Below are 25,884 nucleotides of genomic sequence, written 5' to 3' on the forward strand. Positions count from 1 at the left end.
CATACTTTTTTTGCCTAATAGTGAATGAAAACTAATTTAAATAATGCATCTGGTAGAGTCCTCAAAATCCTTGTCAAATCAAACTAGCCTTTATTTTGACATAAAGAAGTAATCAGGTGGAATCATTCAGGAAGTAGGTAATGAAGGGAGATGCCAATTAGGGTCTGTATGCGATAGAACACATCTTTAGGGGGGTTCTTTAGCTTATTGTACAGCCTTTTTTTTTTTTAAAGGTTTTATTTATTTATTCATGAGAGAGAGAGAGAGAGATGCAGAGACACAGGCAGAGGAAGAAGCAGGCTCCATGCAGGGAGCCTGATGCAGGACTCGATCCCGGGTCTCCAGGATCACGCCCTGGGCTGAAGGCGGCGCTAAACCTCTGAGCCACCCAGGGATCCCCTTGTACACCCTTGTTTAAGTACCAAGTTACCTTGTCCCCCCAGCTTTATTGATATAATTGACAGTAACATTGTGTAAGGTTAAGATGTACAGTGTGAAGGTTTGACACATAGATATTGTGAGATGATTACCCCAATGAGTTTAGTTAACACAACCATCACCACGTATAAATTGTAGTTTTTTGGTAAGAACATTTAAGATCTACTCTCTTAGCAGCTTTCAGGTAAATAATACAATATTGTTACCTATAGTCATGATCCTGTACATTAGATCCCCAGAATTTATTCATCTTATAACTGGAAGAGTATATCCCTTGACCAGCATCTCCCCATTTCCCCCAGCCTCCAGCTGCTGTCTTTTTTTAAATTTAAATTTAATTTGCCAACATACAGCATAAACACAGTGCTCATCCTATCAAGTGCCCTCCTCAGTGCTCGTCACCCAGTTACCCCAACTCCCCCACCCACCTCCCCTTCCACAACCCTTTGTTTCCCAGAGTTAGGAGTCTCTCATGGTTTGTCTCCCTCTCTAATCCCCCCCCCCACTCAGTTTCCCTCCTTTCCCTTATAATCCCTTTTGCTATTTCTTATATTCCACCTATGAGTGAAGCCATATAATGATTGTCCTTCTCTGATTGACTTACTTCACTCAGCATAATATCCTCGAGTTCTATTCATGTCGAAGCAAATGGTAGGTATTCTGATGGCTGTGTAATATTCCATTATATATATATATATATATAATATATATATATATATATATATATATTTGGGTTTTTTTAAAAATATATTTATACACACACACACACACACACACACACACACACACACCATATCTTCTTTATCCATTCATCTGTCAAAGAACAACATGGCTCCTTCCACAGTTTGGCTATTGTGGACATTGCTGCTATAGACGTTGGGTTGCAGGTGTCCTGGCATTTCACTACATCAGTATCTTTGGGGGAAAATACTCAGTAGTACAATTGCTGGGTCATAGAGTAACTCTATTTTTAAACTCTTGAGCAACCTCCATAGTGGCTGTTTTCCAGAGTGGCTGTACCAGTTTGCATTGCACTAATACTGCAAGAGGGTTCCCCTTTCTCCACATCCTCTCCAACATTTGTTGTTTCCTGTCTTGTTCATTTTAGCCCTTTTCACTGGTGTGAGGTGGCATCTCATTGTGGTTTTGATGTGTATTTCCCTGATGGCAAATGATGTGGAGCATTTTTTCAAGTGCTTGTTGGCCATGTGTATGTCTTCTTTGGAGAAATATCTGTTCATGTCCTCTACCCATTTCATGACTGGATTATTTGTTTCTTGGGTTTTGAGTTTGGTAAGTTCTTTACAGATCTTGGATACTAGCCCTTTATCTGATATGTTGTTTGCAAATATCTTCTCCCATTCTGTAGGTTGTCTTTTAGTTTTGTTGATCATTTTCTTTGCTGTACAGAAGCTTTTTATCTTGAAGTTCCAGTAGTTCATTTTTGCTTTTGTTGCCTATGCCTTCATAGATGTGTCTAGCAAGAAGTCACTGTGGCCAAGTTTAAAAAGGGTGTTGCGGGCAGTCCCGGTGGCGCAGCGGTTTAGCACTGCGTGCAACCCGGGGTGTGATCCTGGAGACCCAGGATCGAGTCCCACATCGGGCTTCCTGCGTGGAGCTGCTTCTCCCTCTGCCTCTGCACAAGATCTGCCTGTGTCTCTGCCTCTCTCTTGCTCTCTCTGAATAAATAAATAAATAAATCATAAATAAATAAATAAATAAATAAATAAATAAATAAATAAATAGGTATTGCCTGTGTTCTCCTGTAGTATTTTGATGGATTCTTGTCTCACATTTAGATCTTCAACCATTATGAGTTTATCTTTGTGTATGGTGTCAGAGATTGGTCCAGTTTCATTCTTCTGCATGTGGCTATCCAATTTTCTTAACACCATTTTATTGAAGAGACTGTCCTTTTTCCAGTGGATATTCTTTCCTGCTTTGTCGAAGAGGAGTTAACCATTGAGTTGAGGGTGCATTTCTGGGTTCTTTATTCTGTTCCATTGATCTATGTATCTGTTTTTGTGCCAGTACCACACTGTCTTGATGATCACAGCTTTGTAATACAGCTTGAAACCAGGCGTTGTGACGCCCCCAGCATTGGTTTTCTTTTTCAACATTCCTCTGGCTATTCAAGGTCTTTTCTGATTCCATACAAATCTTTTTTTTTTTTTTGATTCCATACAAATCTTAAGATGATTTGTTCCAACTCTCTGAAGAAAGTCCATGGTATTTTGATAGGGATTGCACTGAATGTATAAATTGCCCTAAGTAGCATAGACATTTTCACAATATTTATTCTTCCATTCCATGAGCATGGAATGTTTTTCCATCTCTTTATGTCTTCGTCAGTTTCTTTCATAAGTGTCCTGTAGGTTTTAGAGTATAGATCCTTTACCTCTTTGGTTAGGTTTATTCCTAGGTATCTTATGATTTTGGGTGCAATTGTAAATGGGATTAATTCCTTAATTTCTCTTTCTTCAGTCTCATTGTTAGTGTACAGAAATGCCACTGATTTCTGTGCATTGATTTTGTATCCTGTTACTTCCAGCTGCTGTCAACTGCCATTCTGTGTTTCAAATGAGGTCATGTAGTATTTCTCTGACTTACTACTTTTAAAAAAAGCTTTATTGATATGTAATTTACATATCACACACTTCACTACTTAATATGTACAATTTAGTCTTTTTTTAGTATATTCACAGAGTTCTCCATCCATCATCACAATCAGTTGTAAAGTGTTTTCCTCACCCCATGGGGAAGCTGGGTGGCTCAGTTGGTTAAGCATCCAACTCTTGATTTGCTCAGGTCATAGTCTCAGAGTCATGAGATCAAGACCCATGAGGCTCTGTGCTCAGTGTGGAGTCTGCTTGGGATTCTCTATCCCTCTCCCTCTGTACTCCCACCACCACCACCCAGAGACCCAGTACACATTAATAGTCACTTCCCATTTCCCCCTACCCCTCTTTCCTGCATTCCTAGGGAACCTGTAATCTATCTTCTGTTTATAGATTTGCCTATTTTGGACATATGATATAATGGAATCATATAGTATATGATGTTTTGTGTCCAGATTAATTTTGACATTATAGTTCCTAAAGAGTTATATAAACAGACATCCTAAAAATAACTTTTTGTTATGAAAATTTCAATTATATTGAAGAGTAATGAGTAAATGTTACAATAGCCCTCCAGTAAGCTAGTATTTCTTACTAGCTTCCACAGTGATTATCTTGACTAGTTTTCAACATAATGGCCAATTCTGATTTAGCTGTAGTCTTCTCCCATGTTTCCCCTCCCTACTGGATTACTTTACAATTTTTTTATCTATTTATAAACGTTTTATTTATTTTTTATTTTCCTTAAGTAATCTCTACAGCCAGAGTGGGGCTCCAACTCACTACCCCAAGACCAAGAGTTGTGTACTCCTCCAATTGAGCCAGCCAGACAACCCTCAGTTTTGTTTTTTTTTTTAAACAAGAATGTTTTAGAGGTACCACTTTGTATTTCTTCCTTTCTTTCTCTTTTTTAAAGATTTATTTATCTATTTGAGAGAGAGTGCGTGCTTGCAAGCATGTGCGGGGAGGGGCAGAAGGAGAGGAAACAGAATCTGAAGCAGACTTCCTGCTGAGCGGGGAGCCTGAGACACAGGGCTTCTGTGTCTCAATCTCAGGACCATGATGGCATGACCTGGAGTGAAATTAAGTCAGGTGCTTAACCCACTGAGCCACCCAGGTGGTCCTACTTTGTATTCCTTATATCAGAAATGTGTGATGTCTGGTAGTCTTTCTTCTTGTCACTGTTCATCAGTAAGTAGACCTCATCTTAACTCTCCCTTCTATCAAATCTATATATCCCCTCAACAGTACTCCTTATAGGTGGCCACCTTCACCTCTGCTGAACTGTCTTTAAAATAATCAGTCTATTCTCTTCAGGAAGTTCTAGTGGCCACCTCCTTGTCTAGCGATCAGACTATTAGAAGAACACCAAATTCTAAGTATTACAGCTGTGATTCTTAAATCTGGCTGCCCATCATAGTCACCCAAGGGGAGTGGCTTTTTAAAAAACACAGAGAAATATTTTCATATAAACTTTTATGTAAAAACACATGCTGTTTTTATTGTAGACATTTTCTTGTTTATTTCTCCTCCCCTTACATAAGTCCCTACCTTTTATCCTCCACCTTCCACATAATAATCTGATGTGCATATTTCTGTATTTTTCTATTCATATAATCCTATGTAAATCTACAGTGGGTTTTTTTTTTTTTTTTTGCCTTGGATAGTATTACAGATTTTTTCCCCTTTTAATAATCCTTAATGAAAATCCCTCCAAGTCGTCTAGTTTAACTCAATTCATTCTTTTAAGTGGCTTGGCGATATTTGATATTGGAGATACCATAGTGTATTTAGTTATTCTTCTAGAGATGGGCATTACTTTATTTCTAGTTTTGTGACCACTACAAATAATGCCTCAGTAAACTGGTATTTTTGCTTCTCATTCCTAGAAGTAGAATTGCTGGTTAAAAGTGTAAATATATTTTCAAATTTAGTGGGTATTTCCAAATAGCTTTTTAGAAAGACTATGACATTTCAAATTTCCTTCAACAATATGTGGGGCTATTCTCCTATACTTTTTGGAGAAGCCTTTAGTTTTATTTGTTTTTAAAGATTTTATTTTATTTTATTTTTTTATTTTATTTTTTAAAATTTTTATTTATTTATGATAGTCACAGAGAGAGAGAGAGAGAGAGAGAGAGAGAGAGAGAGGCAGAGACATAGGCAGAGGGAGAAGCAGGCTCCATGCACCGGGAGCCCGATGTGGGATTCGATCCCGGGTCTCCAGGATCACGCCCTGGGCCAAAGGCAGGCGCCAAACCGCTGCGCCACCCAGGGATCCCAAAGATTTTATTTTTAAGTAATCTCTGCACCCAACTCCTAACCCAGAGATCAAGAGTCACATGCTTCACTGACTGAGCCAGCCAGGTGCCCCTCGGGGAAGCCTTTTAAAAATAAATATTCCCAGGCTTCACCCCACAAAGGTTCTGATTCAGCAGGGCTGTGGATAGAGGAATCTGTATTTTTAAAATTCCTAGGTGAATCTGAGGTGGTATTAGAGCCTCTTTACCAGGAAATACTAAAAGTAATATTTTAGCTTAGTCTTTTAGCTTAGTATCAGGAATATCCTCCTTTAGCTAGATACATGTATTAAAACCAAAATATCAAGATGTGAATTGGTGATAGATACAGACATCAAATGTAGGTCAAGGGCATGTGCATTTTCAGAATGGAAGGCTTAATTAGTTGTATTGGGGCAAGCCCCTTGGGAATCACATATCCAGTTTGGAGCAGCTCTTCTCTTAATAATCTAGCAAGATTTTGAGGAAGAGATAAGTGTTCAGTGATTTTTTTTTTTTAGAATTTAAGCAGTTCGTGATTAAGAGAAGCTAATGGGGGAATAAAAAAGCATTACACATATAAGATGTTGTTGAAGAGTTCTTGCTCATAGTAATAGGAAGTGAAATCAAGAGACTTGAATTTTAATTCTAGTTAATCTGTTTACTACTTTTCAGACCCTGGAACTCATTTTCCTGTTCTATAAAATGAGGAGGTTTGATAGATGATTACTATGTTCATTACTATGTTCATTTCAGTTCCTAAGTGGACTGAAGATAACGTTCCCTTTGTCATCATGGATGCTCTAGAGAACAACTATGTTGGACAGTTTCCTCTGAATATATTGTAAGTCTTGGGCACGAGTCCGACAGAAGCAAAGCTAATTGTGTTTTAAAAATGAAATGAGGCAAGATGGGGACATTCAGTTGTCTGTCCACAGAGCCCGTTCTGTACAGGGTTCTTCAAAGCCTATGTTCTGAGACCCTTTTGGCCTAAAGGAAACTATCCATATTCTGAAACTCCTGTTTCTACATTACAGGAGTACATCCTCTATTCCATTCACGGATACATATTTATCATTTCATGAAGAAAGAACTCCTGAGTTTTTTTGCTGTCAGGCTAAAGTTAGGCTCTGGGAGAAGAGATGGCTTCAACTTGTATTTATGTTTTCCTCCTCAGGCTCTGCAGATGGTGTGGGGAGGAGGTTGCACTCAGCCCCTGGCCTTGGTCTCTCAAAGACCCCAACAGCAGAAATGGAGCACAGTCTCCATGAAGCCAGCACAGTGCCTGCTTCTCAGGTAGCAGCCTCAGGTCCTATAGTGCTGGCATGGGGTGGTGCGTTGGGAAAGGAAGTGTGGAAAGAGATGAGTGGTAGGGTTGGTGGTAAGGCAGGAGCATGGTAATGTGGGGCTGTTGGAAGAGGTCTGTGATTGAGAAGAGATTGCCACATGGCCATTACCTTTTCAAATACATCTAATTCAGGTCGAGTGAGTCTTACTCTATCTTCTCCCATACCCCTGGGGACAGGGTCTGTGGGAAAACCATAGTTCTGCCGTTTCGTGTCTGCCTGTGTATGTCTGTGTGTTTGAAGGCTGCACCTTGCCGAGGCCCCAGGAGGGAATATGGGGAGGATGAGCAGTATGGTGCAGAGAACTTTCACCGCATCTCACGCAGTCTCAGTGGCACCGTTGTCTCAGAGAGGGACGAGGCTCCAGTCTCTTCCCACAGTTTTGTAAGTAGAATCAGGGTCTATCTATTCAGAGCACCCTCTTTCTTTTGATAAGGTAAAAATACAGTGTAGGTGAAGGGGCAGGGGATACTAAAAGTTGTAATTTGAGGAAAAGCCATGTGTACTCAGCAAAATTGACGACATATAGTCATTATTTTACTGACACACATTTTATTGGAGCCCAGAAGAATATGCCTTCCCTGTAGCAGTTCTGGAAGATATATTATAGGGTTCCCTAGGGTGAGAAGAGTCCTAGTAGCCTAGTAGCCTTGGGTCTCAGAAGCAGTGGCTGCTGATTGGGTGAAAACTCATTGCACTAATCAAAGGAAGAAGGGAAGAGATGGGATGGGGTATTGTTTTTGCCTTTTCCTCCCTATTCCAGTATAAGATTGAATGGGGTCCAGTATGCTTTCATGCTAAAATGAAGCATGTACATTAGCAAGAAAAGGAAAATGACTTAAAATCTTATTCCTTGAGGCTTTTCATATGGAATCAATTCAGGGATCTGTAGGTGAAATGGACAGGGACACCCAAGTCAGAAGAAATAAACAAACTCAAATAGTTTCAGTGGCTAGGTTTATAAATTACCCTTTTGGAAATTTCACATACTTGCCCAAGGCAAGTTGAGTTTTCATTATAATAGAGGTCAGGATGCAAAGCTCCAATGCATTAAAGTTTGTTCACTTTAATGAGTGAACAAGGTCAGTTCAATAAAAACTTAAAAACCAGTTTTAAATACATAATATAAAATTAAAAGGTATGAAAGGGGATATAGTGCAAACTAAGTCCTTTCAGATCCAGTTTTCTTCTCAAGCAGCAGTCATTTTTTTTTTTTTTCAATTTATTGTTCAAACTTTCCTAAACAACTCTGAAGAACTTGCCATTCTTTTTGGGAAAGGTAGTTGTTTCTGCCTAGCATTTGTTCTCATGTACTGTTAGTGAATTTAATGGCAAATTGTTATTTTTCTAGGGAGTTGGCTTCCTTTCTCCTGACTTCTATATCATTCATTTATTCAGATTCATTCTTTTAAACAAATGCTGATTGAGGATATGTTCTAGGTATTGTGCCAGGTGCTGGAGATGACAGTGATCAGTGAGCTAATGTAGTCCCTGCAGTCATGGCCTTTACAGTCTACCTGGGGAGACAGATAAAGAAAGAATTATATGATAGGATTTAATGCTATGGAAATATAATAGAAGGGACCTAAACCAGATTTGAGGGATCAGGGAAGGCTTCCTGAAGGAAGTAAAACAAGTATAACAGGTAAAGGAACTTGAAGCAGATACCCACTGAATCAAAAGTAGCTCATTTGGTATGGCAAGATTAAATTCTGGTGAGGGAAGGACAGTGTTGACAAATGAGACTGGAAAGAATATAAACAAGAGTCATATCATGAACCGCAATACTGAGTTTGGGAGGATAGAGAGAAGTGGACATGTTTAGAGCCAAAGAGGAAGTAAAAGTCATTGGGACTTAGTGTCTGATTGGATACGGGGAGAGGAGGATCACGGAGAATCAACCCAAGAATTATGTGTTGATAATGATGTATTTGAGGGAAGAGCAATATATAATTTTAGATATATTATGCTTGAGATATCTGGTAGGCCTTTGGATGTGACACAAAAGCTTGAAATCAAGATTCAAGAATCACAGCCATTGAAGAGGGAAAAGGATATTGAAAAGAGGAGAGAAGCCAGGACATATCCCTGATGAGTACCATATTTAAGTGGTTCATCTGAAGAACCTTAAAAGGAGTGAGGACCAGAGAGATAAAAGGGGAAACCAAGAAAATGTGGCATCACTTTCTTTTGTGCAGAAGATAGGAATAGTTGGTTGTGTCACTTACTGAGAGGATTGGCACCTGGCCCTTAGGCTGTATGGTAAATGACTAATATATACCATGCTGTGGTAGGTGCTATGAGCATACACTGATGAAATAACACAATTCTGCCCTTGAATAGCTTACAACCTAGTTAGGAAATAAGATATACTGGCATATAGATTATTTCATTTAATGTAATATTTATTAGGTGCCTGTAATGTTTCAGGTCTTGTTGAGGGTGCTGGGAATACTGGAGTAAAAAGAAATGTATTCACCAGGAGAGAAAGACAATAAATAAGTATACCCCAGACAATGTGTGTGATCGAGAAGAATAAAAAACCAATGGGAAAAGGAGTAAAGAGGTAATAGCGGTTATTCTCAGGGCTATTTTTGATAGAGTAGTAAGGGAAATCAGCTCTAAGAAAATAACATCAGTGATAGGATGGTATGAGTCATGGGAAGACTATTCCAGGTAACAAAAATAACAAATGAAAAGGCCCTGAATTGGAATGAGTTTGGTGCGTTTGAGGAACATTAAGAAAGTTATAGTGAAAAAGGCACAGCAAGGCTAGAGTTAAAGTGACAAAGATCAGTATTGCTATCACATGGGAACTTGCAGGCCACAGTAAGAAGTAGCAGGCTTGGAGGTAGGTAGATCAGATTGGAGGCTGTTACAGTGGCCCACTTGAGTTTAAATATGAAACCTATAGGTAAAAATGATAGTCCTTGACAAAGGTAACTAATGGAATTGTGGATGAGCAGTGAAAAATTAAGGGCAATGTCAGCATTTGAATCGAGGTGACTTAGGAAAATGTGGTACCAGGAGGTAGAATTTGGAAGGATATTGGTGTCTTGCTTGACTGGCAAAAGACAAAACTGGAATGTAGCAGTGACAGGTGAGAAGGTGGACTAGTAGAGCTCCTGATTGTACATTTAAGGAGATACATTTTTAGTTCAGAGTACTTAGTGAGTGTACAGAATTTTCTTTTTTCAGTCTCTCGGGCTTTTTGATTTTTTTCTTATTTCTTCTCTATTTTTAAATTTGTGTCTACCGTTAGCATTAAAGAGTTTGCCAAAGACCTAGAGGGTATGGTTGGGAAGATGAGGGCTATGAGAAAGATAAAGGAAGAGGATCTGAAGTTCCATGTCTCCAGTTCATAATGGTCTGGATGTTCCTAGAGGGGTGATGGGAAGAGGGACTGAGTAAATTGGGTCCCTCTCCAGAACTAGGCATATTGGTACTCTAATCCCCTCCATCTCTCCCTGCGTGCCTCACTGTGTTTACCCAACCATATCCTGCTGTGTGTTAATCCTCATCTTTATGTTTTTTTGTCTTGTCTCACTATAAGGATTCATCAAATGCGAGGAAAAAGCCTTTGGAAACCGGGCACCGTTGTTCCAGCTCCTCTTCCCTCCCTGTCATCCATGACCCTCCTGTGTTTCTCCTTGGTCCCCAACTGTACCCACCCCAACCACAGTTCCTGTCCCCAGATGTCTTGATGCCCAGCATGGCAGGGGAGCCCCATAGACCCCCAGGTAATTCTCCCCAAATCTAATTATCATGTACCATAATGTGGTACTTTTCCAGAGATAACCTAGAAGGATCAAATCAGTACACTCTATTGGGGGATGGGGGGCTAGAGTCCCAAGGTGGGTGGTGAAGGGATATGAATTACAACTAGAAGATCAAACATTGGTCTAGATAAATTGTGATTGAATCATTACTTAGTCAATATGGTTGGCTGGTCTAGATCCTTAGTCTAACTACCCAAGAAAATGAAGAGGGTCTATCATGATAAGATAAGCTTTTAAGCAACCAAGGGGAGTTAATACCCAATCTTTAGGATCCTTCCAAAACAAAATATCATCTCTCTTAGCTAGTTTCTCTCCTACTATCCCCTGAGTCTCAGCTGAGGGATGGTCTAGAAAGATAAGGAGATAATGGGAGACCTGGGGAGACCCTGTGTATGGAAAACCTGTGCCACGTATACAGGCCGGCAATCTTGGGGAAGGTGGATAGCATCCTTTAGGCATTCTTTGACACTCCATTGCAAGATTTGCTACTGTTTTTCCTCACAAAGAGACCGAGTCTGCTTAAAGCAGGGATTCTCAATGGGAAAGGAAAGGTACTACTGGCATCTAGTGAGTGGAAACCAGGGATGCTGCTAAACATCCTATAATGAATGCACAGGGCAATTTACCTGTACCCCACACCTTCAACAGGTAGTATCAGTTCAAGTATCAGTAGTGTTGAGATTGAGAAGCCCTGGCTTACAGGGTGCCCTGGGGCAGGGTGTGGTTGTGGTTTTAGAACAGAAGGTAAGAGTGGTATTATTAATATGTGTCCAAATTTTAGGGAGGTTTGGGTAAACAGGCCTTCTGGATAGATGAACTTCCTATTACTCAGTGGAGCAGCCAGGTAACCACCCCCCTTTGACAGTTAGGGGCATCTGTTCTATCAGGCAGCAATTAGTGAAGTCTATTCTGCACTAAATGCTATAGTGAACATAGGGGGAAAGAAGTCAGCTCTGGTTTTTTAAAGAGCTCAGAGCTGCAACTATCAGAATATACATACAAGAATATACTGCAGATGTGGATGAGTTATAAAATAAAGAATGGAAAGTATTTTTTAAGTGATTTCTTTTGCAGTGCGCCTGGGTGGCTCAGGCAGTTGGGCATCCAACTCTTGATTTCAGCTCAGATCTTGATCTTGGGGTCATGAGTTCAAGACCTGCATTGGGCTCCATGCTGGGCGTGGAGCCTACTTAAAAAAATAGAGTTACTTTTTAAAATAATGTATTTTGTTTCTTTTAAGTAAAGAGGAATTAATGTATAGAAAAGGCATTCCACACTGTGTATGTGGTAGGAGTAGTGTGAACAAAAACAGAGATCTTAGAGACTGAGCAAGAATGTAAGCAGAAACAGATTAACTGGAGTGAAAGTACCATATTAAGAAAAGCAGAGTGATGTTTTGGAGTGGTGACTCTAGGAGTAGAGTTGTTACAGTGAGAGTATATATTTGTAATATCAGGGAGCCATTTGGGAGGAAGCGGAGGAAGAGTTATAGTAGAGTGAGGTGGAAGTATGGCAATTTTTGCCCAGGTTGGAGGTAAGAGACTTGATTTTGATGTGTATTAAGAATTTTTAAAAATGAAATTAAAAGCAAAGCTAGGCTTCTTTCCCTTAGGTATATGCTCTTAGAGGTATGGGGAGCTGAGAGGAACAGTCAGGAAAGATTCTTTGGGAAGGAGAATGGTTTACTGAAGATGCTTAATCTTTGGGTTTCTTTTTCTCTTCCCAGGAACTTCGAGGAGTGTCCAGCAGTTTCTGGCTATGTGTGACAGGGGTGAAACTTGCCAGGGGGTCAAGTACACAGGAAGGACTCTGAACTACCAGAGTCTCCCACATCGTTCCAGAACAGATGCCTCATGGGGGCCATGGTCAGAGACCAACCAGCATATTGGGGCAAGATTCCTGAGTACTCCAGTGTGCAAGCCTCAGCCAACACACACTGCCACACTACCAGAAAGGCACCATGGCCTTCAGGTTCCTCATGCTCAGTCCTGGGGGGATCTTTTCCATTCTTCCTCCTACCCTCCTGTTGTTTATCCTATGTCTCCACCATCAAGCAGTCTTCATGTACCCCTGAAGTCAGCTTGGAATTTGGGTCCTGTTCCTGGGTCTCGAGCCCCTGGTCCTCGACGAGTAGATATGCCCCCAGATGATGACTGGAGGCAAACCAGTTATGCCCCACAATCTGGGCACAGGAGGATAGGGGGAGAGGAGTTTCTGTTTGTTCTAGCAGGTGCTCCTGGAAGAGAGCAGATAAGGGCTAGGGCCCTACAGCACAATAGGTGGTAAGGGGTCACCCCTTTCCTTTCCTGGAGCCACAGGTTTCTCTGTTAAACTATACTGTGGAGGGGTTGGTTGGCACCCTGCATCTCCCTGCCAGGGTTGTGCTAGTTTCATCTCAACATAGAGTTGGCAGTTTCTCCTAGGAGTACCTGGAACCCCTAACAAGACCTAGCTCTTTGAGAGAAATATTTAAAATTCCAATTTTCATTCACCTAGCAAAAGAAAGCAATTGCTGTTTAGGGCTTTGAGCCACTTTTAAAGATAAATCCATATTACCCTGGACACTAGCCATTCCTTAGGATCTTAGTGTCACTATTTTATTCCTGGATCCTTTATGCCCCCACCTGCACTTGAGCCTTCATCCTCTTTTCCCTACTACACTGCCAACTTCTGTTCTTTGTTTTACCTACCTATCCCTATTACCTGGCCTTCTGTCTTCCCCATATCCCATCCTTGGAGGGGCATGTAGCTTGTGGTCATGGTCCTGACCATATCATTCAGAACAGCCTACCTGCCCAGGTATCGTGGACTGTCAGCCTTCCCTGTGCCCCCAAACCTTAGGCCTACAATGCAGAGCTGCCAACATAATATTTGTCCTTCTGAACAGATGGAGTCCGGCACACTAACACACCTTCCTGTCCTCAGCAGCAGAGCCATTACTGCCACTTGCTCAGTCACTGTTGTAAACCCTCAGAGTCAGCTAAACTATTTTAGGGCCAAACATACTGTTTTTGTAAAGTATTTTTCATTAATAAATCTTTAAGATAGTTGTATTTAATTCCTTGTCATTTAATTGTCTATTTAATGCCTTTTGTATGGTCTTGCTCTTTTATATTGAGGGTGGGGGGGAAGGCCTGGATAAGCAAAAAATACCAATTCCCAGTAGCCTGGGGCTCCCAAAGAGAGAGAGCCTTGGGACAAACGTGTGTGTGTGTGTGTGTGTGTGTGTGTGTGTGTGTGTGTGTGGCTTTTGAGTGAAGGTGAGGAGCTAAATAGTTTAAGGATAGTTGAAGGATATATACTGAAGGTAGGAATCAGTGGGCCCTTAAAGTGGAGTGACTTTCCTTGTTATTAACTGCTGCTAGTATATTCCTATTTCTTTTCTGCTTGGAGGCACACCGTATATTGCATACTTTCTCCTTTCCTCCTTAGGGAGATTTTCCCATTCATACCCCTCTTAGAAAGCCCTCTCACTCCCAATCTATGTACTCTTGGTGCCCTCCTTTTACAAGTTTGTAATATGCCTCCTGTCCCTTCCTTGCTCTCTTCCCACGGCCTCCCCTTCCCTTGCCTTCCTTGTTCAACTTCTGCACTTCCTCTGGTGGTCCTCAAGTCTTTAAAGCAGGTGGCTGTGGATGGTGAAGAGGAACAATTATTGCCCAGAGGAACAATTATTGCCCAGAATGATCCATTTTCACCTCTGTTTCACTCCCAAATTCTCCTTCTAAAAGATATGTTGTGGGCTCCCTTTGCCAAGAATACCCTTCAGACACTTTCCCCCTCTTTTATCCCAGGTCTCAAGATCATTGGAGATTGACAGAAGTAGAAAAGTGTTGAGACCTTTGGACCACTGCTTACTTAATTAACATCGTCCATTGTGAACAGATTCTGAACACACTAAGTATACAGCAGGAAGATGGGCAGGAATTTCTCACCCCACTTGGATACTATGCCATCAAGACATATAGATCTTAGTGGACACACTGGTCTCTGCCCATGATTTGGTACACCTCTTACTGTCATACACACACCTTCTAATAATTATTGATTGAACAGTCAGTTCTTGTCCCACTATCCCCTTTCTCATGAAGGTCCACCCCTATAAAGTTTCCAATAAGTTGCCTGGGCTCAGATTCTGTATGTGCACAGAAGTACCCTATGAGGTATTTCTTATGAGAAGCTAATTTCCAATTTCCAATTCTCTATATACTCCTTTGCCTTACAAATCTCTGTTTTCTGAATGGATTGAGAAGGAGACTGTCCTTTTCAGGTGAATTCTGTAGACTTTGAACATCTCTTGGTGTCATCCCTTCCTTTCCACTTACCCTTTTGATTCTTTACCTTTGGACCTATTCTGTTCTAGCTTTATTCTAACCCTATACCTTCAGACTCCTGACAGTTCTAGGCTCTAAACGTAAGGGCCAGCTTCTCAAACTCCATTTTGAACAGTCACTTCTCGCTAGAACGTACAATGCCTCGTCTATTTTCCTATCCGTTTAACAACCAAAGTACCCAGATTTAGTAGCCAAATTGTGATATATTTTTTCTCTATTAGATTCTGAGGTTTAATTCTCCCCATCTTTGGAGCTCCATGAGAACCAATGTCCTGTTTCCTAGCACTCATTCACGGCAGCTTCTAGTAATAGCCTTCCTTCCTTCTTCATTCTCTGTTGTTTCTGTCTGCCTAGAATTTTAACCTGATCCCTTGGCCTCGTCCTGTTTCTCTCCCAGCCTCAGTAATTTTGCCCAGGTCCCTAGAGTCTGCCCCGCCCCCGCCCCCGCAAGCGCGGTGCATGCCGGTCTTAGCCCCTCTGTAGGGAAAGAGGGTCCGCCATGTTCCCCGGCGGCGCCGCCGCTTGGCTCTGGTAGCCGCCGCCCCCGCCCCCAACCCCGCCCGGCCCAGCGCCTAGCCGAGCCCCGGGCCCAGCATGGCCGCCCCGGAGCCGGCCCGGGCTGCACCGCCCCCACCCCCGCCCCCGCCGCCCCCTCCCGGGGCTGACCGCGTCGTCAAAGGTGAGAGGTGGACGAAGCCCTGGGGGCCTGGCCTGAGGAGCTGTGTGTGAGGGCGGGCGGGAGACCGTCCCCTCCGGAGCGGGCCCGGAAGGGCGGGCGAGTAACTGGCTGCCTCCCTTGGGGAGTGGCCCCTGGGCGGGCCCCTGCTGGGCTGGGCTGAGTCGGTAGCGACGGCTCCGCGGGCTCTGGCTTGCCTTCAGGCCTGAGGCGGGGGTTTCGCTCCTGAGGTCTCCTAGACGTAGGGGTGTCTCCTAGCCGCAGTGAGCCCCTTTCTTTTTCTCCTGGGCCTGTCAAAGCGGCCCAGAGGCCGCGATTCGCTTCCTGCCCCGCGACAGCTGCACGCCTGGCTTCCCTGGGCAGACCGAGGGGCTTGGAGACCTTCAGCCACGCGGGGCCGGGCGATGAGCCGTCAGAATTCACCTCGGCTTTGGCCCACGCCTGCTCCCCAGTGACAGCCGTCAGCCCGGTTCGCGCCTAGTTAGCGCCAGCCTCAGGGGTTCGCGCTTGGCCCTCAGGTGTCACTCCACGCGGCAACTGGGGGAACCATGTGGGATTGGACTGAGGGTGAAGAGACGAGGCAGGATTTGGGGGCCCCAGCGTTAAGTGCAGAATAGATGGAGAACAAGGCAGCATCAAAGGAAAAACGCCTCGTGGATAGGAAAAACCATTTACTTAGAAAACCGTCAGCACCGTTTGGTCAAAGGCCAACCCTTCACCTTGCGAACACACACCGATAGCAGAAAAAATTAAATACTTCTCAGCTGGGGCAGAATTTGTGTGTGTTTACTGACAACAGGTCAGCAGATTAATTTAGAATAGAGAAATTGAGGGCAAATTTACTGTTGCCTGAGATTTCCATGCTCTCTGGGAGAGTCTTATCAACTTCAAACACCGCTGTGGAGATGAAAAACAATCAAATGTAGCCATGTAGCTTATACCATGTAGCTTGGTCAATAAATTGACATCGTTTTAGAATAAAGTTTTATTGTATTATACTTATTTTGGAAGACTAGATAATTTTCATTCAGCTTCTCAAATATACTGGCACAATGTTTAAACACTGTTAGTACAGTTTTTGAAATTTGACCAGATACGTTTCCATTAAAAGATTTAAAAACAAGAAAACCTTTTTCCTTTGTGGTTTTTTTTTTTTATTTTAATTTTTCAATTTGAGCCTCAATAATAACACTGATTTCTATCCAGGCTTATGTAGATAATTTTTAAAAGTTAGTAGTATATCCAGTTGGGCCAGGCGAATGAACTGAATAAAGAGATTATGGAGATTATGGAATCCTTGTCCTGAGAAAGCTTTATAAAAAGGGGGAAAAAAGATTGGTAGTTAAGATTAGTAATTTCAGTGAAATTATTAATGGTGATTCTATATTGCTGATCATTAACATTAAATCCTGGAGTTTTGTGGGGATTGGGAACAGAAACATGGGCTGCCTCTTCATTTTCTGACTATATATCTGTGTTGTATATTCATTTCCATAGGCACTTTTCACCCTACTATTGGGACAGCGAGTCTTATTCCCTAACAATTAGTTTGTGCTAACCTTATGCTTGTGAATCTTCTGTTTTTTTTTTTGTCATATATATGATAATGTTTTCCTGTACTGCTTTAATGTAGTAAAAATAAGATTCCTGGGGGATCCCTGGGTGGCTCAGTGGTTTAGCTCCTGCCTTCAGCCAGGACATGATCCTGGAGTCCCGGTATCGAGTCCCACCTCAGGCTCCCTGCATGGAGCCTGCTTCTCCCTCTGCCTGTGTCTCTGCCTTTCTCTCTCTCTCTCTCTCTCTGTCTCTCTGTCTCTCATGAATAAATAAAGTCTTTAAAAAAAATAAGATTCCAAACATAAGGCATATTCTTTAGGGGTGATCGCCACATTTGCAGGTGTTTGGTATGGAATAAAAGTCATTTGATTTAGGTAAATAGAAAAGGAGCTTTTTGGTGTAGAAAATTACAGTTAAATAGAGCTCGTGGGTATAAGATCTCATGTGTTTAGTAGCATATTCTTCACCAAGACAACTTTCATTTCTTTATGGAATTTGTTAGCAGCTGGAATGCCCCATATGGATCACATGTTTAGAGATGGTGGCAACAGACTGGTTTGCACTGCTCATGGAGTCTCTGCTGTGGCTTCCTCAGAAATTACAGGGAAATTCACCGTTCATACAGAAATCCACTTTTGGATTTCTTTCCTTTTTTTAAGATTCATTTATTTGAGAGAGAGAGATCACAGAGAGCGAGGGAGAAGCGGACTTGATGCTGAACAGAGTCCAATCCGGGGCCTGATCCCAGGACCTTGACATCATGACTCCTTTGAATTTCATCTTGAGGCTTCTTGCCTGCCTTCTTTTGATAATTGTACAATAATGTTATATTTAATGATAGAGAACGCCCTTGTCAGAACATATATGACTACAATGCTAGTCCAGCTTGTTAAAATCCAGGTTTCTTATAAGCTTAAGTATGTGCTAGTTTTGCATAGTAGTAATATGTAGATCATCGTTGGCACTGAATACAGGTAGTCTTTTACTCCCTGAAACTTCCTTTTTGTTTCTAAATTTCACACTCTTAAACTTCTAATCAGGAGGCCTATATATTATGGTCATGATGGTTTCAAAGGGGCTGTAGATCTTTCTGTGTTTAATATGTGCCTAAAGTTAATTTCATATGAAATTTGAGATCTTGGAATACCGTAGGGGATTCATGTATTAATTTGATTAACTTTTCACTGAAATAATAATTTTTTTTTAAAAAGATTTTTTTTATTTATTCATGAGAGACCCAGAGAGAGAGAGAGGCAGAGACAAAAGCAGGCTCCATACAGGGAGCCTGACGTGGGAGTTGATCCCGGTCTCCAGGATCACACCCTGGGCTGCAGGCGGCGCCAAACCGCTGCACCACCAGGGCTGCCCTCACTGAAATAATGGTGATTCTATATTGCTGATCATGGGCGATCAGGTTTTTCTGGCTAGTTAAAGCAAGTTTTAATTCTTTTTTTTTTTTAATATTTTATTTATTTATTAGCAATAGAGCATGGAGTGGGGAAGGGGCAGAAAGCGAGGGATAAGCAGACTCCCTGCTAAGCGGGGACCCCAATGCTGGACTTAATCCCAAGACTCCAGGATCATGACCTGAGCTGAAGGCAGATGCTTAACTGACTGAGCCTCCTGGGCACCCCAGCAATTTCTTTTCTGAGCCTACTCCAGCTGCTGCTGGCTCAGGTCAAATTCTGTTTGAGAGTTGCTATAGTCCAGTGGTTTAGGTGAGATAGTATGTCCTCTTAACTATTTTCTCTTAAGCATTTTTTCTATTCAGCTAAAATAAGCTGAAAATAAGAAAATGGAAACAAATTAGGAAAAATGGCTAATTGTATCTGCATGAATGCCTTACTGCTACATGAGCAAAATTGATATGGGTAATTAAAGCAAAAAACCCTGAATTTATGTACTTTGCTCTCCTCCCCCTTCCCAAATTTCCTGATCTGAATTATCCAGATACTACCTTTTATTTCCAGATGTTTTAAAAATTTACTTTTTGCTGTATAGATGAGGTCATGGATTTCTTAAATTCAATTGTCTCTTGAGATTATTCAATCTGTTAGTCTTGATATAAGAATTCACCTTTATCACTGAGAAAGCATTGTCTGTATTGTGTTAATGTTAATTTTAGTATGCACAATGTGACTTTCTTTTGCATTCAATATATTCTCTTTATTTCCTAGGTTTTATTAAGCTTATCTCTTAAATTATCAGACTTTCAGAGTGAACCAAAATGCTGAAGTGTGTGTTAAGTTTTTTAAGCTGATGTATTTCTGATGGGCAGCCTTGCGATTCATTTCAGTTCTGTTGCCAGCTGCCCTGCTTATAAGTCTGAGGTCATTTGGCTCAAGTGTTTTCCAGTACCTAGCTTTATTAGGATTGCTTATTTTCATTACAGATTGTTAGATGACCCACATAGGTCTTTGGGTCACATGGCTACCAGTGTTTCTTGCTAGTCTATTTCATCATATTTTAAAGCAACTTGAATTTTAAATTTTGTTAACAAAATGTATTTTGTGGACTTACCTATCTAAAAAGATAACTCTTGAACATGATTTTTTTTTTTAAAGATTTTATTTATTTAATCATGAGAGAGAGAGAGAGGCAGGCAGAGACACAGGCAGAGGGAGAAGCCGGCTTTATGCAGGGAGCCTCACATAGCACTCGATTCGGGATCTCCAGGACCACGCCCCGGGCTGAAGGTGGCGCTAAACCGCTGAGCCACCTGGGCTGCCAATTGAATTATTTTTCTTTTTCCTTCCACTCCCATTAAACTGTTAAGCATTCTAAAATAAATCTTCAGTACCATGTGTCCCAGGGAAAGCAAAGAAACAGAGAAAATAGGGTCTGAGAGTGTGTATATAAGAGAGACAGAGACAGAAAAAGATGGAAGGAGGAACGGAGGAAGGGAAGGAAAGAGAATACTGTGGTAACAAGTCATCTTAAAGGGAAAATGCCAAGGAAGAAATATAGCTGGTCAGTAAGAAGTAAGGCAAAACTTCAGGTTCAAGTAGGAAATGAATTAGCAAGAGTTGTAAGGAAAAGATTGGTTTGAAAAGAATCTTGATTTATTAAATGAGGTGTATTTTCATACCAATCAAATGACTTCATTTTATCATAAAAATGTTTATTTACACACATAAAATTAGCTGAATATAATTGGGCATCCTTTTATGTTATAGAAAATTTATTTTAGAGCATTAATCAAATAGCAAATATTTATTAAATGCCTGCTGTATGCTAAAAACTGTAGGGAAACAACAGAAGTATTAAAAAAAAGAACAGTCTTGGTCCTTGGAGAAATAAGTACTCATGAAAAGTTATTTATATATGTCATAAGGTTGGATGTCATTAATAATTGCTAGATAAGTGACAGAGCCAGTGACTTGTTTGAGTTCAAAGGAGGTAGTGATGACTCTGGATTGGGATGGTCTAATAGGGATTTATACAAGGAAAAAGGAGGCCTTGAAGGAAGGGTAGGATTTAAAAAGGCAGAGGATTGGTACAACATTTATTGAGATCCTGCTTTGTACCAAAGCATAATAGGCCTGGAAGATAAAGAATTGGATTCAATATAATTAATTAATTAGCTATAATTAAGTAAGATTATCTCGGAGTGCTGGCAGTCTAGTGGGGGAGACATTATTGGAAGTAAATAGAAAAAGTATGTACAGAGGCTATTGGAACTGTAAAGAAGGAGTTGACTCTCTTATTTGGATAAAAAGCAACAATGAGAGGATTTATGTTTTGAGGTGTGCCTTGAAGGATGAGTAGAATTTTTCCAGATAGAGGGTAGGACTAGAGTAGAGAAAACAGCAGCAGAAAGGCATGGAGTTTTGAAAAAAAAAAAAAAGCTTGAAAATGTGTGACAGTAGAGTGTAAAGTGCTTGGCGACAAGTGGCAGAAGATGAAGTTGGAAACAGTCTTTTGTACACTAAGTTGAGCTGACACTTAAGCTAATAAGCAGTGTAGCTTCTGGATGATTAAGAGGCTTTGGACTTGGCCTGGGTTTGACTCCTAACTTTATCTTGATAACCTTTTCACTGTGTGGACAAGATACTTAATATCACCAAGCTTCAATGTTCTCATCTGTAAAATAGAGTTAATAAAGTATTATTAATGGGGTTCTTGAAGGATTAATGGAGATAGACCATGTGAAGTATGTACCTCAGTGCATGGCCTGGCACATGATAAATACTTAACCAGTGGTAGACATCATCATTATTATTGAAGGTTTTAAAATAGAAGAATGATCCAGTATCTTGGTTTTTGAAAGGTAACATGGTATTGTGTAGAACAAAATATTAGGAAGGGAGAGGCTTAAATCAAGGTGTCAGAAGATTATAACATTTTAGAGTATTCTGAGTGTTGTAGAGTGGGCAAAATGAAAAAATTGTAGTAATTCTAGGGGGGAAAAGTCCTTATTCAACATCTGAGGACCAAGTGCAGAATGACCAAGGCATGAATTAAGGGAAAGAGAGAAACCAGATATGCAAATCCTGAATATTGGAAGCAGATATATTGGATCAATGATTGGTTGTGGGAACAGGTAGAAGAATACAACTTTTGAAGGAAACAAACTAATTTTGCTTTAAGGATTGATTAAATTGAACAATTGTAGTTGGAGGCAAAGATTGGAATGATATGTAAAAGACTGGGAATGGTCAAATGAAGGACCTTAGAAATAAGTTTGAGACTTCCTCCCTTTTATTCTTTAGTTCTTAAGAGACTACCCCAAATTTTTGAGTAGGTTAATCTAGCAGTGTTTTATACAGTCAACAGGGAGGGAAAGTAGAGCTGAGTTAGATTTTTTTTAGTACACAAAGTGATAAGACTTGACTATCATCGCAGCAATGGGGGTGTGTGAAAATGAAAAGAATTTGAAGAATCAGTAGGACTTGGGAGTCCTGAGAGAGAACAATGACACTAAAATTTTAAGTTCCAGTGACAGAATGGTGATAACCATGTCAAAAATAAGACAGGAAGGGGGAACCAGTTTTGAGGGAAGGTGCTGCATTCAAACAACTACCACAGATTTCAAAGGAATCCAAGGGGTACCTTGAAAGTTTGAAGACTGTGCTGTAGGATTTATTGAATCTTTTCTTAGAGTATGTGGCCAATGCATGCTTCTACTCCTGGCACTGAGAGTGGGTTATACCTATTTTCATGATGAGAAAACTTTTGATGACTCAGAAGAGTGTTGCCATTTTGTTGGTATAAAGCAGATTGTATTGGAGTAACATTCTGAAGACCTCAATTTCTTTCTTTCTTTCTTTCTTTTTTTTTTTTTTTTAAAGATTTTATTTATTTATTCATGAGAGACAGAGAGAGAGAGGGAGAGAGAGAGAAAGGCAGAGACACAGGCAGAGGGAGAAGCAGGCTCCATGCCGGGAGCCCGACGTGGGACTCAGTCCTGGGTCTCCAGGATCATGCCCTGGGCTGAAGGCGGCACTAAACCGCTGAACCACCTGGGCTGCCCTGAAGACCTCAATTTCAACCATGGTTCTACCTCTTACCCCTTGAGAAATCCATTTAACGTCTCTGAACCTCTTATCCCATTTCTGAAGTGGTGACAAAATCTGCCCTACCAAACTCCAAGGATGCCTCTGAGAATCATATCGGTTTATGTATGTAAAAGTACATATTTTATAAACTGTAAATAAAGCAGTATAAATTTATTGTCATTACTATATAAATTAGTGTCAAGATATGTTTTAGAAACTATATCATTAATCCAGTAAACATTCATTAGTAACAATGTTCCAATCACCAGGTATGTAGTGATGAAAGACAGTGCTCTTCAGAGAAGATCCAGGGTAGAAACAGGGATGAGGAGTAAGGGAAAATTTCTTGTTTGGATTTTTAAGACCTTAAAGACATGTAAGTATGTTTATATGCTCAAAGGAAAGAGAGCCAGAGGCAGACAAAACAGTAGGACCATGGGAGAGATGAGGAGGGTGATTGAAATTAAGAGGGTGGGGGAGTCGGATGCAGTGGGATCCTTTAGTAAAGGATAGAAGGAGTACTTCTTGCCTGAGATGGGGAGAAGTTTAAAGATGCATACTGGTGTGGATGTGGATGGAGAGGAGCAAAAAAGTGAAGTTTGGTCTGAAGGCCTTGATTTTCTCTGAAATTGGACATAAATTTGATAACTAAGAGATAAAGTGAGTAAAGGGTTCAAGAAAAAGGGGGGACTATTTGAAATCTTCACTGAGGAGCATGGGAGAGAGAATGTTTAATAGGATTGCTGGGGAATGCCATGACTCAGTTGGAGATGGTGAATTTGTAGTAGCACTGGGCCATTTTGATAACTTTATAGTAAGCACCCAAGTTTAGAACCCAACTCATCCAAGACTTGGCATTTTTCCCTTAGGTAGAAGAGGACAAAAGGGCAAAGTAATTTAAGATGTTTAAAAAGTGGGTGGATGGGGCAGCCCGGGTGGCTCAGCGGTTTAGCACCCCCTTCAGCCCAGGGCGGGATCCTGGAGACCTGGGATCAAGTCCCACTGTCGGGCTCCCTGCATGGAGCCTGCTTCTCCCTCTCTCTGCCTCTCTCTGTCTCTGTCTCTCATGAATAAATACATTAAAAAAATTTTTTTTTTAAGATTTTATTTATTTATTCATGATAGTCACACAGAGAGAGACAGAGAGGCAGAGACACAGGCAGAGGGAGAAGCAGGTTCCATGCACCGGGAGCCCGATGTGGGATTCAATCCCAGGTCTCCAGGATCGCGCCCTGGGCCAAAGGCAGGCGCCAAACCTGCGCCACCCAGGGATCCCATAAAAAATTTTTTTTAAAAGGTGGGTGGATGGTGGAATACCTTTAAAACTGTAAGAAACAAAGATACCCAGAAGGGAATTGATAAGGAGGGGCTGTCCAGCTTCTTTCTTTCGTTCTTTTGTTCTTTCGTTCTTCCTTCCTTTCAAGGATTTGATTGCTTTGTTTGAGAGAGAGAGTAGTGATAGGAGCAAGGGAGAGGGACAAGCAGATTGCTGAGCTCAGAGCGGGACATGGGGCTCCATCTTGGGACCCTGACTCATGATTTGAGCCGAAATCAAGAGTCAGTCGCTTAACTGACTGAGCCACCCACGTGCCCCTCCAGTTTCTTAATACAATTGAAGAACAGAGGGAGTAGTGAGAGGGGGATTGGAAGGATAGGAGGTTTCAATCATGGAGTGAGAGAGAGATTGCAGTTCAGGTTTCAGAGGCAGAGAGTAACTATGGGCAAGGCTGAGGAATTGAAGTGGAATGGAGCTCAAATACTGCGGTTAAGTTTTATGTAGATCATCCCACATGGATGTCGATGATGGGATAGAGTGGAGAAGGCTTGCAAGCCAGGAACCAGAGTTGGATGTGAGAGATGACTAGAAGGTTAAGCAGATGGAAGGGACAAGGATAAACTAGCTGGAAGGCATGAACCTCAAAGGAGAAGGTATTTTTTTCTTCATTGGAGTGATGAAATTGGAAGTGGTAATATGGAGCTGCACTAAGACTGAAGCCTTATCACCAGAAGGTGATAGTAGGGGAGTGTGGAAAAATATGTAGCATCCATTTTGAAAAAAGTTTGAAAAGTGCTGTCCTTCAGTAACTAAGATTTAATTAAGCTAGAGAGATGACAGCATTATGTGAAGATCTGAAGAGGCTGTGTGTATATGTGTATGGGGAGAGAGGTGAGTTAAAAAATACATAATGGGAATTCTGGAGGCCTAAATGAAAAGGATTGAGAGGGAGAAGAACTGCCAGAGATGGCATGGTGTAAAAGAAATACAGAAAAATTCAGAATTTATTTGGATAGTGCCATTAATGTTAAAGAAGAGAGGCCTAGGCCTCTGGTACTTTATAGTAAAGCTGGTCAGTTGGCAAAGGCTGCAGGCACTCCTGTTGTTGGTGGCCTCAAGGGGCTAATAATTTGTAGCTTTTGCTTAGAGTTGGGGAACAGGATTAGTTGATTTCTAGGATTCCTAACCCAGTCATAGAAAAAGTAATATCTATGCCCTTTCCCCATCCCTGATCAATAAGTATCCCTGGTTTATTTTTCCAACTTCCTAAATTAAAACTTTAGACTCTTTTTTTTTTTTTCAGCCACCATGCATTAAATCTGGATGAAATTAATTTGTGAATGTTATTGATTACTCTACAGATATGTGCTTCATGCCAAAATTTGGATTAAAGGAAATTTCTCAACAAAACAGTTTGGTCAAAGTAATACTACCAAATCAGGTTTTCTAGTGTTGGAAACTTTGTGATTTGAGATTATTTTGTAGCTCTTTAGCTAATTCCGGCTAATCTTCCTTTTAGCCATTTCGGTTATTGACCATTTATGTTACATTTACATACATTTAAGCTCTGCTTTTCCCTATCACAAATATAGAAGAGTAGGAAAAATAGTCTGAAAATAAAGAGAAAAAAATATATAGGAAGAAAATCCTAAAAAAGCAGGAATAATTGACTGAAGATGATTTCGAAATAAAAAGAAAAAATTTGAAAAGCCTGAAAATAGATGGGGATGCTTTAAAATGCCTTAGAAATTGCAAAACAGAGTAGTTGAAAGTTAATATTTGATGAAAAAAATTTCTGACTCTCTTGACCAGTAGGGTCAATAATTAATCCCCATGAGGCTAAATCCTATTTGGTTGGTTTTCTTTTGCCTGGTCAGATCACCTGCCACAGTTCCTTTCTCCTGCCTCCAAAGAGGACAAGCTTTTTCCCTCTTATACCTTTCCACATGCCTTATTTACTGACATATTAAAATGTACTCTTTTACTTCATTTTCTTTCAGTGTTGTGTTGTTAGAACCATAGTGATTTTCTGTAGTTTTCATCTACTTTCATTTATTCATTTCATTTCTTCACCCTTCCACCT

At 40.9% G+C, this 25,884-nt stretch overlaps 2 protein-coding genes across 25 annotated transcripts in view; both read left to right on the forward strand.

Moving 5' to 3' along the window:
• Positions 1–13,513, forward strand: part of USP54 (ubiquitin specific peptidase 54) — a 118,679-nt gene extending 105,166 nt beyond the window's left edge. For 14 of the 18 annotated variants that reach the window (XM_041749565.1, XM_041749567.1, XM_041749564.1 and 11 more), the window contains 4 exons: positions 6,513–6,631; positions 6,925–7,065; positions 10,235–10,421; positions 12,187–13,513. In XM_041749565.1, coding sequence (XP_041605499.1) covers positions 6,513–6,631; positions 6,925–7,065; positions 10,235–10,421; positions 12,187–12,746 — 1,007 coding nt within the window. In that variant the 3' untranslated portion in view covers positions 12,747–13,513. The remainder of the gene's footprint in view (positions 1–6,512; positions 6,632–6,924; positions 7,066–10,234; positions 10,422–12,186) is intronic. The other 4 variants (XM_041749575.1, XM_041749577.1, XM_041749581.1 and 1 more) reach the window with 2 other exon arrangements.
• Positions 13,514–15,313: 1,800 nt separating this feature from the next.
• Positions 15,314–25,884, forward strand: part of PPP3CB (protein phosphatase 3 catalytic subunit beta) — a 51,451-nt gene continuing 40,880 nt past the window's right edge. For all 7 annotated transcript variants that reach the window (XM_041750798.1, XM_041750803.1, XM_041750800.1 and 4 more), the window contains exon 1: positions 15,314–15,473. In XM_041750798.1, coding sequence (XP_041606732.1) covers positions 15,389–15,473 — 85 coding nt within the window. In that variant the 5' untranslated portion in view covers positions 15,314–15,388. The remainder of the gene's footprint in view (positions 15,474–25,884) is intronic.

This window comes from Vulpes lagopus, chromosome 3 (genome assembly GCF_018345385.1).
Source record: "Vulpes lagopus strain Blue_001 chromosome 3, ASM1834538v1, whole genome shotgun sequence".
In the NCBI taxonomy this organism is placed as follows: Eukaryota; Metazoa; Chordata; class Mammalia; order Carnivora; family Canidae; genus Vulpes; species Vulpes lagopus.